Here is a 14,337-nt window from a genome sequence, read left to right as displayed (position 1 = left end):
TCGGGTATCTAAGATTTGAACCGGTTGCTCTTCGTAGGAGGCATTCTCATCTACCTCCAAATCAACCCAGTCTAGCACATGAGAAGGGTTGGGTTCGTACCTCCTAAGCATGGATACATAAAACACGTTATGAACCCCCGAAAGTTATGGCGACAAGGCTAACTGATATGCCACATCCCCAATTCTCTCTAATATCTCGAAAGGCCCAATGAACCTCAGAGACAACTTACCACTCTTACCGAATCTCATTAAACCCACCTAGGTGAGATCTTAAGAAATACATGATCACCCACTTCAAAAGACAATGGTCGTCTCCTCTTATCGGCATAACTTTTCTGTCGGCTTTGGGCTGTAGCTAACCTTTTCCGAATGAGAGCAACTTTCTCTGTTGTCTCCCTAACAATTTCCGGACCCAACAATGGTGTATCCTCCACCTCAGCCCAACAAACTGGTGATCTACAAGGTTGGCCATACAAGGCCTCAAACGGTGCCATCTCGATACTAGCTTGGTAACTATTATTGTAAGAAAACTCAATCAACGGTAAGTGCCTCTCCCAAGACCCCTTGAAATCTAGGACACAAGCTCTAAGCATGTCCTCCAAAACCTGAAAGGTATGTTCTGATTGCCCATCGGTTAGAGGGTGATAGGCAGTGCTAAAAGTCAACTTAGTTCCCAATGCCTCTTGAAGGCTTTGCCACAACTGGGCGGTAAAACGAGGATCCCTATCTGACACAATAGTTACTGGAACCCCATGAAGTCGAACTATCTCCCTAACATACAACTCTGCCAAATGCTCAATTGAATTGCTGGTATGCATCGGAATGAAATGTGTGGACTTAGTTAACCTATCAACAATTATCCAAATGGCGTCATTGCCCCGCTGCGTTCTAGGAAGCCCAACTACAAAATTCATGGTAACGTGCTCCCATTTCCACTCGGCTATTGTAAGGGTTGTAACAAACCTGCTGGTCTTTGATGTTTGGCCTTTACTTCTTGACAAATAAAGCACTTGGACACAAAGGATGCGAGATCCCGCTTCATACCCTTTCACCAATACTAACGGCTAAGGTCACGATACATTTTGATGCCTCATGGATGTATCGTAAGGCGTGAGTGATGGAACTTTCGAAGCACTTCCTCTCTACAAGATTTAGACACAAACAGACAATCTAGGTAACGTACACTCTGATTCGAGTGAATGTTCAAACCCTTCTCTTCCTTCCCATTGGATATCCTATCATGAATTGACTCTACTTCACGGTCTCCTTGTTGTGTCTCTACAACTTTGCTAATTAAGACAGGTTGAGCACTCAAAGTAAACAACGTTGCACCCTCTTCGGACTCACCCAAGTGCAATTCAAACTGGCCTATATCCCCCAACATAACCCATTCCCGAATGGCCACACTTGCCAAACTACTCACGGATTTTCGACTTAAGGCATCGGCCACTACATTGGCCTTCCCCGGATGATAGTGTAACTCGAAGTCATAATCTTCTAAAAACTCAATCTACCTCTGTTGGCGTAAATTCAAGTCTTTTTAGGAAAAAAAAATACTTTAGGCTCTTATAATCGGAGAAAACTTCAAACTTCTCACCATACAAGTAATGCCTCCAAATTTTCAAGGCAAACACCACTGCTGCTAACTCTAAGTTGTGGGTAGGGTAATTCTTCTCATGAGTTTCAATTTCCGTGAACCGTATGCTACAACCTTTCCTCTTTGCATCAAAACACAACCAAGTCCATCCCGAGACACATCACAATAAACAGTATAGCCCAAGCCTCTTTTCGAAATTATCAACACCGGTGCTGTAGTCAATCTAGTTTTGAGCTCTTGGAAAGAGCTTTCACAAGCCTCACTCCACACAAACTTAACTCCCTTTCTAGTCAATCTAGTCAATGGCGCGGCTAATCTAGAGAAGTCTCTCACAAAACGCCGATAGTACCCCGCCAATCCCAAGAAACTCCGAAGCTCAAAAACATTCTTAGGTTGCTCCCAATCCTGTACCGAGTCTATCTTCGAAGAATCTACAGTTACTCCCTCTCTTGATACTACATGGCCCAAAAACTTCACCTCGTTGAGCCAGAACTCGCATTTCTCAAATTTGGCATACAATTGATGCTTTCTAAGCAAATCAAGCACTGCCCTCAAATGAGTCTCGTGTTCTTCCTCGGAAGTTGAATAAATTAGGATGTCGTCCACAAAGATGACCACAAAATGATCCAAATACTCCCTAAAAATTCGATTCATCAAATCCATAAAGGAAGCTGGTGCATTAGTCAACCCAAATGGCATTACAAGGAACTCATAGTGGCCATAACGCGTACGAAAGGCCATTTTCTGGATGTCCTCCTCCCGGACTCTCAACTGGTGGTACCCCGACCTCAAATCTATCTTCGAAAAGCAACAAGACCCTCTAAGTTGATCAAACAAGTCATCTATTCTGGGTAAAGGGTATTTGTTCTTGATGGTAACTCGATTCAACTTGCGGTAATCGATACACAACCGCAATAACCCATCCTTCTTCTTCGCAAAGAGAGCCGGCGCTCCCCAAGGCGACGTACTAGGGCGAATGAAACCCTTGTCTAAAAGCTCTTGGAGCTGAATCTTCAACTCATGCAACTTCACGGGTGCAAATCTATATGGCGCCATAGAAATCAGTGTCGTTCCAGGCACTAAGTCAATGGTGACCTCGATCTCCCGGTGAGGTGGCAAACTAGTAAGATCCTCAGGAAATACGTCTGGGTATTCACAAACTACCCTTGGCAACTCAGCACGAGTCCCGTCACTCTCACTATCCAAGAGAGTAGCAAGAAGACCACTAAGCTCGTTCCTACTACGAGGGTCAAAAACTGGCGACAAAACCCTATTAACCCTGTCTCCCAGAAAGTAAAAACAATCACCACTCGATGTGCATACAGTGACCCTCTGACGAAAACAATCAATCACTACCCGATACGAAGACAACCAATCTATGCCTAGAATGACATCAAAACTCGACATGCCTAGCAACACAAAAGCAAATGAAAGTCTACGTCTGGCAACCTCTATCTCACAACCACGACACCCCTGATCTAAGTCAACTGTACCCCCAACTGGTGACTCAACTCTGAGTGGAGACGCTAACTGTGCCACTTCTAACCCCAATGTAGATGCGAATGCAGCATATATGAATGAATGAGACATACCCGTGTCTATCAATACGTTAGCCAAAGAATTACACACAACAAAAATACCTCTCACAACTGAGGATCCCGGTAACTGCTCTAGCGCGGTGACTACATATACACGCCCACGTGGCCTCTGATCAACCTGCTCATCTCTTGGAGCATAGGCCTACTATACTGACTGAGCTGAAGCGGCTCCCTGATGAACTCGCGAAGTCTGAACTGAATGAGCTTGCTGGTGGCTCTGAGTCTGCCTTGACCCCGATGCGCCAGATGCGCCTCCCAACTGTGGGCAAGTTCTTTTCATATGCCCTGACTGACCGCACTGATAACAAGTAGGCCCCTGCCCTCTACTTTGAGACTAACTTTGAGATCGGTTAGGTGGTGGTGGTGGCAACATCCTGTTGTCCTCCTCCCTTCTGTGGACATGCAGAGGCCTTGTGACCCGATTTACCACACTTGAAACAAGAAAACCCACTCAGCGCACTCTTTCCCGAGCCCGCACTAGGCAAGGGAAAAGTAGATCTAGACTGCTGCGGCTGGGACTGGGGTGAAAATGTGCTTCTGCTCTTGTTGTTAGGCCTATAGTCTCCCTGTGACCCTTGGCCCCTAGACCTCGAATTTCGAAGTCTCTTCTCCTCGGCCTCCACGGTAATCTCCACATGTGCGGCCGCCTCCACAAGATGGTCATAATTTTGGATCATGTTCCCAACAACCTTGAACAAGATCTTGGTTCTAAGCTTCTTCTCAAACTCAATGCAACGGCGTTCTTCCGTCGCTACTAACTCCAGTGCAAACCGGGACAAACTTGAGAAGGCCGCTTCAAACTCGGCCACTGACATATTAAGTTGCTTAAGGTCTTGGAACTCCTGCCTCAACCTCTCCCTAGCAGTGGGAGGTAGGTACTTGTCTTGGAAGGCCACCACAAATCCCTCCCATGTCGGTTCTATTCGGCCTTTGGCGTACTTCCACCATTGGCCCGCATCTCCCTTGAGGTAGTAACGCGCAAGAGTCACTCTAAGCTCACTATCCTTAATATGAAGCATCTCGAAAGTCTTCGTGGTTTGTTTGAGCCATTCATCCGCTCTCTTCGGCTCCAGGCCACCATGGAATTCATCCGGCTTGGCCCGTAAAAACTCTCTCGTGAGGAAGCTCTCCCTTGTCACTACAACGTTCTTCCTAGCTTGGGTCTCCACCTTAAGTATGTTCATGGACTCCCTCAATGCCCCCGCCATTTCTCAGGCTAGCGTCCCCATTGCGGCTTGACCCGCTTGCCTTGGTACTTCCGCTTGCCTCACTTGCTCGGCCATGTTAGCTTGGCCTAAACCCTTTTCTTGCACCGGAATCTCATGGACCGGTACTTCATGCACACCCCGGCAACCCCTACCACGCCTTCCACCTCTACCACCACAAGGTTGAACCCTTCCTGACATCCTAATTAAGGAATAAGATAAATAATTTAGCACATAAATTCCAAATGCGCTCGCAACTTGCCTTTCTTATTAAACTATAACAATCATATATATTCTATCACACAAATAATTCAATTCACTTCACATAAGCACTTAGTTACATAAGCACATATGGACTATCCTTTTGTGATGAGATTCGTTCCACGAAAAACCAAGAATTGTTAGTAAAACGAGTATTGATCAAGTACTCTTTTAATAAGACCTCAAGGAATCTAATAGGCACAAATAACATCCTAAAAGTCCAATCCCATACCCATATAGTCACATAAGCATGTTATCACATAATCACGAAAAACAAAAAATTTCCTAATCATGCGAAATGAACCCATCGTGGCAAACAACCACTTCCCACGAGCCCTAAGTATTCAAACCTGGTAGCTCTGATACCAAGTTGTCACGTCCCGAAAATAATCCGACAAGATGAAGTACATTAACCAACATTCACTATATAAATACAACAAACCTCCAACCTTTACATCATGAATCATTAGGTTTATATAAAAGTTCCACATGCGAATTATATATTCAAGGATATTGAATACATGAATCTATAGCATGTAAAACGTCTAATTTTAAAATAAATAAAATGCCCTCATGGGCTACAACTTCCAAAGCTTAAGCTCGGTTACACAAAAGTGGCCTCTCGGACCCATACAAAAATAGCCCGTGGCTAGCAATTTAATCACAACAAAATAGAGCTATCCACTCTTCACATAATATATTCATGCCCTTAACTCGGCGGAATCACCACATCTTTACCTGCACCAAAATCCCATAGGGGTGAGCATAAAGCCCAGTAGAGAATCCTTACAAAGTATATACAGTTATGCTAGACTTTCCAATATTAAATGCGACGCCAGTTTAAAGGAAATCTCATGCACATGCTCTTCTTAAAAATCATCAATTTTCAGTAATAGTTTAAAATCTCAATAAATTCTGAAATCTCCAATTTTAACCAATAGGGGTGGTAAATATGACTTAGGTAATCCCTAGGTTCGTGTCTGCAAGTAGGCTCAACAAGCACTACTAATAACCCCACTTTACCGGTTGATAACCGGAAAGGAAGTGGTACTTCCTCCGCGCGTGTTTTCGGTCTTTCACCCCAGACACTCAGGCTTACTTATCAAATTCATCTACACCTCCTAACCGGACTTACCAACATATTTACATCATAAGTATTTCAATAGTAGTATTTCGCATGATTCCTTTCTCAAGCCAATGATTTCAAATTTCAACTTAACACTTGCAACAATAGATGCCAAAAATGTTTATACAACATGCCAAAGCTAAATAAAAATTTGTAATGATCAATTGAATGAATATGCAATGCCATAATTGTTTGCTTTTCGACATAATATTGACAATACACAATAATGATCAACTTCCCTTTTTTTTTTCTTTCTTTCTTTCTTTCTTTCTTGTGATGCTATTTCACAAATAGCCCAAAGTTTGTTACCAATCGTCACCATTACAATAACATGTCCACAATCTGTAAACTTCCATTACTCTCACCATTTCTAATGATATTGCAAAATTTTAAACAACACTCTCAATCTCCAAAATTTTCATGAGTAGAGGAGCCCAACATCACTATATAGATATAGAAGCAATTATAATTAAACAAGGAAAACTCTCTATTTTCTATACTTGTCATGGCACATAACTATGAATTTATATATATATATATATATATAATGGCAACCATAAACCTTCATCTTCTTTTATTCAAGAAAATCCTCAAATTTCTAGGTTTTCTTCTCTACAAAACACACACACACTAAACACTTGAAGGGTGACTCAAAGTAACACCCCATTCTCTTACTTAAGAGGATTTCACTCTCAAGATGCCATCTTTAGAAAGCTTTGAGATTTTTAAAACCCATTTTTGAAAATCTCTACATCCTGGCCGCAACATCAAAACAACATAATAACTTCAAGAAACCCTTTAAATCAACATCAATATAGCAAAACATGTATATATAACTCAAGAAATCCCTACCTCAAGGCTTGATGAAGAGATTGATGAAACCCTAGGATCAAATGGTGTAGAAATTTTTGACCTCCACCACACAAGGGGTGTTCTAGCTTAGGTCTCCAAAGCTTGAGAGAGAGATGATGATGGATCTAGACCCAAGGGATTGCAAGAATCAAAGAGTTTTAGTGTTTGATGAGGGTTTCTAGAGAGAAGGGGGAGTAAAAGTGTTTTTAGAGAGAGATGAATGTGAAAGAAATAAGATACACTCAGCCCTAAAAGAGAGAAAAAACAGAGCTCTCGGACTACCTAGATTGCCGCACGTGTAACGCCCTTCCCCGCACGTGCGGAGTGCCTCCTCCCGCACGTGCGGTGGTCCTCCCCGCCCTTCACTCCACACTTGCCTTTTAGGTAGTGTGCAACCTTCCCAACTCGCTTCTCCCCGCACGTGCGGCCTTGGTCCAGTAGCCAAGAACTTCCCCGGTTTGCTCCCGGACACTCCGAACTCAGCCGCGCACCCTCCGAAACAAAAGAAAAGCCAACCCGAAATAAACAAGGATGAGAATTTGAGAACAGGTGTTCGGACACACGACAATCCCAATGAAAACGAAAATGAAGAGACGTATAGCAAAACCGATTATTACAGTGACCCACAACACAATTTCATATCATAACATATGAAAGCATTTCTGACCCATCAAACCAAGTAATGTGCACATGGATCATTGAAACTCTAGTTGAATTTGAGCATTACAGAAATCCTCAATTTTTAAACTCACAACTCACCTTTTAATCAAAAACTCATCTTCAGTTCGGAGTTCAGACCACCATTATTCATTTCTCATCAACCTCATCTCTTCAAACCCCCCCCCCCTAAGGCTACTTTTCGACAAAACACATCATTAAAAAAAATGGTAGAGGGATTTGGATAATTCAGGGAATGATGAGAGAAAGGAAGAAATGATCAGTTTGCAAATTTCTTTTGAAATTTAAGGTCAAATTGTAATTTTTTTTTTTACTTTTTCCGTTTAAATATGATGGTAAGAGGCAAATTGATACGATTTCAAAAAATTTGAAGGTAAAATTAAAATTATTCAAATTCTAGGGATGTAATTGATTGTCGAGGCAAAGTATAGGGGTAAAAATAAAATTTTCTCAAAATAATAATGTATAACATTATACATTAATAAAAATATATAAAATTCACTTACACATAAATAAGAAAATTTAACAAAAAATAAGAATATATATAATATTTTTCTTAATTGTAAATTAAGAATTAAGAAAAATATACATTACCATTTATTATTTAATAATTTTTATATTTATAAATATGAATATATTATAGTTAATTATTAATTTAAAAATTTTAAATAGAAATCTTTCAAAACTAATATATAAGTTTTCGTTTGGCATGCCAGACTTTTTGGCTATTTTAGCCTTAAAAAGACAAAATAAGCTTTTTAACTCAATAAAACAAAACATCACATTTAAACCATAATCGTTTTATTTTTTTCTCTCACAAAAGTCAAAAAAGCAAAAAAAAAAATCCATCTCAAACAAAACTTTTTAGCCTCAGACTAAAATAGTCAAAAAAAATACAAAATCAAAAAGTCAATCCACATTCAAAATGCTCTAAAATCTACTAACGTAAGATTACACCTTAGATTGAGACTAGCTATTTTATTTATTTTTTATTTTTGGAGGAAAGATAAGATGCATTTATATATATAAGACCAGATACCAAAAAAAAAAAAAAAGCAGCTAGGCAGTATGTGAGGACGTTGCCTTAGCTGCCCTATGTGCCATATTCACACTTTGACCAAATATTTAAGTAAGACATTTGGAAAATTGTTAGTTGGCCCAGGACATCTCCACGTGTTGCACCAATGTCATTTTTATTGGCTAAGCCCTCTGTTAGTGGTAGGGGTGTTTGTAGATCTGGTAATCTTTCATTTGTTATTCATTTGAATTTAGATGGATTGAAAAAAATTAATTTTCATCCCTGTTTGTTTAGTTAGCAGATATGAATTGAGCGGGTCGTGCAGGTTGACAGGCGGATGCAGAAAAATTTGGCGGTTTAAGCTTTTACTATTTTGTGTTTTTCTTAAAACTTTTTTAGAGTAATTTTTTACTATTTTGGCATTTATTTGAGTCAAAAAAAATTTATTATTCTTTTTTTTTTATAATTAAAATAAAGGCTAAACTTTCATATTTCACATATAACTAATATTATTATCAAATAAATGTCTATTTTTTAACATAGAAAGCATTAAAACATAACATCATTTTCTTAAGGAGGATTGGCAGAACGAGTTGGGTTGGGTGGCCTCTCATCCGCCATCCATTCGAACAAAGACAGATTTAAAAAATCTCTATCCGTATTCGTCAGCTCATTTTGAAATCACTTAAAAGTGGTTGGATTGAATCGAGTTGGTATGTTTTAACAGATCGATTGGATCCGTAAGCACCCCTAGTTAGTGTAGATCTTATTATCTTGTATTTAGGAGTGAGTAAATAGTACAAAAAAATGAATTATGTATAACATTGCACAGTAATAAATGTATATAAAATCCACTTATGTTTATAAATGAAAAACTTCAATAAAAAATAATATCGATAATATTATATGTGAAGATTAGAATTGGTGTTGATATCTCATTTTTTATATTTTTCCAAAATATCTCTACAGTAGTGATATATAGGCAGTTATGTCCTAAATTGAAGTTATTTATTTATTTATTTTTGATTTTTTTTTTCAAAATCTCTCAACTTATGATTTTTTTAAATTTATTTTAAATTTTAAATTTTAACTTCAATTATACACTTTATAATTTTATTTTTCTAAAATAAAATAACCATAGGTACATACGGTGTTGTAGCTTCTAATTTTATATACAGCACTGCTATTCAGGTTAAAAAATTAGATATATTTTCCAAATTTAATGATGTGGCATTCTATTAAAATATCTAAATCAACTTTTTCTCCCATTGATTCTCTAATCATCAACACACATCATCAGGTCTATAAAATAGGTCTGCAAAGTATGCTTGTATATCATTTTATATATATATATATATATAATAGGACAAATTATAACGGTAGTCCCTATATTTTACTCTTTGTGTCAGTTTAGTCATTGTACTTTCAATTAGTTCGATTTTGATCATGAATTTATGATTTTGGACAAATTGATTACAACTCTTAATATTTTTTTATGAAAAATACGCACACAAGTGTCACGTGCCATATTTTTAATGGCAAAATTATAAACTTACTCAACTCAGTTAGTTAACTTCAATCAATTTAGTAATAACTTTCCTTAAAAAACAATAATGATATTATTAATTGAACCAAATTAAAATAAAATCTGAAATTAAGAATCAAAATTAAATTATTTAAAAATATAAAAATCTACCGGTATAATTTTCACCGTATCATATTGTTCTGATTCAATTTATTTTCTTTTCGACAAAGAAGATATATCTACCAACTACCACACAAGTAGGTAGGAATTTAAATTTACAAGTAGGAACATCCAACAACTCCCTTCTTGTCTGTTTCTTTTTCTTCGGTCAAGCAAGACAACTACAGGTGACCCAAACCCCAATCAAGAATCAATGAAACCCAGTTGAATTTGAGCATTACAAATCCTCAATTTTCAAACTCACAACTCACCTATTATTAAAAACTCAGTTCAGAATTCAGAGCTCCATTACTTTCTCATCAACAAAGCAAAATGGCAGAGAGTGCGGTGTTCCATCTACTAGCCAACCTTGCACCCATCCTCCAACAAGAGTCCAATTTGTTGATCGGAGTTCGAGAAGAGATCCAATACATCAGAGATGAATTCGAGCGCATGACAGCTTTCCTCAGAGTTGCCGATGCTATGGAAGAGAACAACCCCGAACTCAAAGTATGGGTCAAGCAAGTCCGAGAAGCTGCGTACGACATTGGAGATGTTCTCGAGTTGTACATGCTTCGCCTTGGACATCGTCATGGCCCTGGATTTCGCGGTTTTCTTCGTAAGGTTTCATGCTTTATTAAGACTTTAAAAGCTCGTCACCAAATTGCTTCTGAAGTTCAAAGAATGAAGTCCAGAGTCATCGATATTTCGAAGGGACATCAGAGGTACCATGATAGTTATGGTATGTTAGAGCAAGGCTCAAGCTCAAGGTCCATTGGTCTTAACACAGCGTGGCATGATTATCGTGGCGATGCCCTTCTACTCCATGAATCTGAGCTTGTGGGCATCGACAAGCCCAAATCGCAACTAATTAGGTGGTTGGTGCATGAAGACCCCAGACTCAAGGTGTTTTCCGTATCAGGAATGGGCGGATTGGGCAAAACAACACTGGTTAAAAAGGTCTTTGATGATGCAATTGTGAAGAATCATTTCCAGAGTCATGTTTGGATCACTGTTTCTGAATCCTTCAAGATTGAGGTGCTCCTAAAAGGCATCATCAAACAACTTTTTGAAGAAATCAAGCAACCGGTCCCGCAAGGGATGGACGACATGGATACCAGCAGCTTGAAAGGAATAATTAATGCTTTCCTGCAAGAAAAGAGGTATGTGCTTGTTTTCGATGATTTATGGGATATTCATGCCTGGCAATCTTTTAGATATGTGTTTCCCATTGGCAATTGTGGGAGTCGTGTAGTGCTGACAACCAGAAATGCAGATTTAGCTTCTATCGCTAGTACAGAATATTATGGTGATGTCTATAATCTTCAGCCCTTGCCTCCCGAAGAATCCTGGACATTGTTTTGCAGGAAAACATTTATGGAGAATTCTTGCCCTTCACATTTGGAAAGACTTTCAAAAGCCATCTTGAATAGGTGTGAGGGATTGCCGCTTGCAGTTGTGGCAATTAGTGGTCTTTTATCAACAAAGGACAAGAGCAGTGTGGATGAGTGGGATAAAATCTACCGCAGCCTTGGTGCAGAACTAGAAGGAAATGACAAATTTCAAAGCATGAAAAAAATATTGTCACTCAGTTACATTGATTTACCTTACTATCTAAAGTTTTTCTTTCTATATCTAAGTGTTTTTCCAGAGGATTGTTTGATTGACCATGAGAGATTGATTCGGTTATGGGTGGCAGAAGGATTTGTAGAAATGAAAGCAGGAATGACGAAAGAAGAAGTTGCTGAGGGCTACCTCAATGAGCTAATGAATAGAAGCTTAATTCAAGTTGCAAAGAGGAGAGACGATAGAAGGGTCCAAATGTATCGCATCCATGACCTTTGGCGTGAAATTATTGTTTCGAAGTCGGAAGAGCAAAACATTGTGACACTAGCCAGTGAACAAAGCAGAGCGTGGCCTAAAAAGGTGCGGCGCTTATCCATCAACAATCATTGGGAATATACACAACAAAGCAAGCGTTTCACTCGACTTCGTTCTTTGCTTATGTTCAATGCAACAGATTCACTGTCCAAGTTGTCCATTCTAGCATCGTCAAATGATGGTCTCCGGCTGCTAACCGTGCTAGACTTGAGAGGTGCCTTGTTGGAGACATTCCCAAATGAAGTTTTGAAACTACTTCAACTCAGGTATTTAAGTTTGAGGGGAACCAAGGTAAAAATAATACCGAAGTCGATTGGAAAGCTCCAAAACCTAGAAACATTGGACCTGAAAGATACATTTGTCACTGAGTTGCCTGATGACATCCTGAAGCTCCAACGACTTCGCCATATCTTGTTGTATCGATACCAACCAAGTCCTTATATTTCTTTTCAACGCCAATCCGGATTCAAAGCCCCAGTGGGAATAGGAACTCTGTCATCCTTACAGAAACTTTGTTGTATTGAAACAAACCATGGGCATAATGGTGGCATTTTCCTGGCAGAGATAGGGAAGTTGACTCAACTGAGGAGGTTACACATTCAAAAGCTGAGAAGTGAAGATGGGAAGAGATTATGCTCATCCATTGAGAAGCTGAGTAACCTTCGCTCATTGATTGTTCGTGCAACAGAGGAAGATGAGATCATTGATCTAGATTCTCTTTCTTTGCCACCTCAGCTTCTTCGAACACTCTTCCTAGAAGGAAGTTTACATAAGCTACCGCATTGGATACCTTCGCTGCATAGCCTGGTAAGAATAACTTTAGCATGGAGTAAGTTAAGGGATGATCCACTGAAATCCCTTGAAGGTTTGCCCAATTTGGTTGAGGTTGCACTTCTTCAAACATATGAAGGGGAAGGATTGTGTTTCAAGGCTGGTGCATTTCAAAGGCTTGTGAGATTATATCTCACTAGATTAAAAGGATTGAGATGGGTGACAGTGGAGGTTGGTACGATGCCTCATCTTGAAGAGTTATGTATCCAGAATTGTGAATTGGTAGAGGACTTACCCTCTGGCATTGAACATCTAACCAACCTTGCATATCTTCAATTGAGTGATATGTCTGATGGATTGATTTCGAGTCTGAACAGAGACTTAGAGCGTGGGAATTATTGGAAAATTGCACACATCCTAAAAGTTTGGATTGGAAATGGAATATGTGGTTATTGGAAAGGAAATTATCTATAGAGAGAGAGGAGACAGCTCTAACCATATTGGATCATCACCACAATTACAATGCTTATTATGTATTTATTTATTTTTATGCTCTTGGTACTTGATTTGTTGTATTTATATTGGGATCAAATTTTTCTCTTCTCTTTTCTTTTTCCTTCTCTCTCTCTTCCACTTTTGTTTGTTTAGTTGATCGGGAACCTTTTATTTGACCTCCTACTTTTAATCCTAGAGAGAGTTGGTAACTTCACAGATTTTTGAATTGGGATCCTAAATCTTAGGGTTCGTTTGGTGTGATTTTAATGCATTTATTTATTATTTTAATTTTGGAAAAATCGGTTTAAGGTCCCTATCCAACTTTTGGTAATGGATTAGGTCCACAATGTGTTCTTTTGAGGTCCCTCAATGTTATTTTAGAGTGTAAAATACCTGTCTTACCCTTGTTTATAATATACATTGTTTTGAATTTGGCAGCTAAAGATCATATTGATATTTTGTGGGAGATTACGTGAGGATGAACTTGACGATTCAGATTTTTGTGGAGATTTTCTAGGGTTTTTGTAGGTGTTGAAATCCTGTACGAGTTGAAATCATGTTCGTTGTTTGTAGGTGTTGATCGATCGTGTAGGAGTTGAAATCTGGTTCATTGTGTTTGATTTGATTTCATGTGGAGTTGAATTAGATAAGTTTTCAATTTTTGATTTGATTTGATCGTGTAGGTGTTGAATTAGGTTTTTGTTTTTAGTTTTGATCAATGTGAGAGAGACGAACTCAGTGTTGTTGTTTTTGATTTTTGAAGTTAATTTTTCATTATCTGTTATTGATGAATTTTCGATGGAGTTGATTTTGATTTTTGGAGTTGCTTTTTCATTCTCTGTCAACATGGTTATGAGTTGCTTTTTGGTGCTCTGTTTTTTTTGCGTTTTTGTGCTCTGTTTTTTGTTCACTTTGCATTTTTTGTGTAGTGCAGAGAAAATTGCAGGTTTGTTACTATAATTGAACTCAAATCACAGAGAAAATTGTAAGCTTGTAGTGCAGTGAAAATCACAGAGAAAATTATAAGTAGGTAGAGAAATTTACAGATGTAGCAATAGAGTAGTAAGTGTTTTGTTTTTTTTTTTTAATTTTTTGAATTGAATGTTTTGTGAACATAACAGATCTTCTCTGTGATTTTTTTATGTGCTTGTGTTTAATATATTTTTGTCTC

At 38.6% G+C, this 14,337-nt stretch overlaps 2 protein-coding genes across 2 annotated transcripts; one reads left to right on the top strand and one right to left on the bottom strand.

Moving 5' to 3' along the window:
* Positions 1 to 3,545: 3,545 nt before the first annotated feature.
* LOC145796389 (uncharacterized) lies at positions 3,546 to 4,403 on the bottom strand. Its single transcript, XM_082881482.1, has 2 exons — positions 4,135 to 4,403; positions 3,546 to 4,053 (listed from the first exon to the last, which is right to left on the bottom strand). The coding sequence occupies exons 1-2, from the start codon at positions 4,401 to 4,403 to the stop codon at positions 3,546 to 3,548; spliced, it is 777 nt and encodes a 258-aa protein (XP_082737608.1).
* A 5,726-nt stretch (positions 4,404 to 10,129) lies between these two features.
* LOC145795512 (disease resistance protein RPM1-like) lies at positions 10,130 to 13,286 on the top strand. The gene has a single exon (XM_082880113.1). It carries the CDS (start codon positions 10,353 to 10,355, stop codon positions 13,143 to 13,145), a length of 2,793 nt encoding a protein of 930 aa, XP_082736239.1. The 5' UTR covers positions 10,130 to 10,352; the 3' UTR covers positions 13,146 to 13,286.
* Positions 13,287 to 14,337: the final 1,051 nt, after the last annotated feature.

This window comes from Camellia sinensis, chromosome 7 (genome assembly GCF_055761805.1).
Source record: "Camellia sinensis isolate YWXY chromosome 7, ASM5576180v1, whole genome shotgun sequence".
Taxonomy (NCBI): Eukaryota; Viridiplantae; Streptophyta; class Magnoliopsida; order Ericales; family Theaceae; genus Camellia; species Camellia sinensis.
The sequence above is the reverse complement of the archived record's forward strand: the minus strand, read 5'-3'. Positions and strand labels throughout refer to the sequence as shown.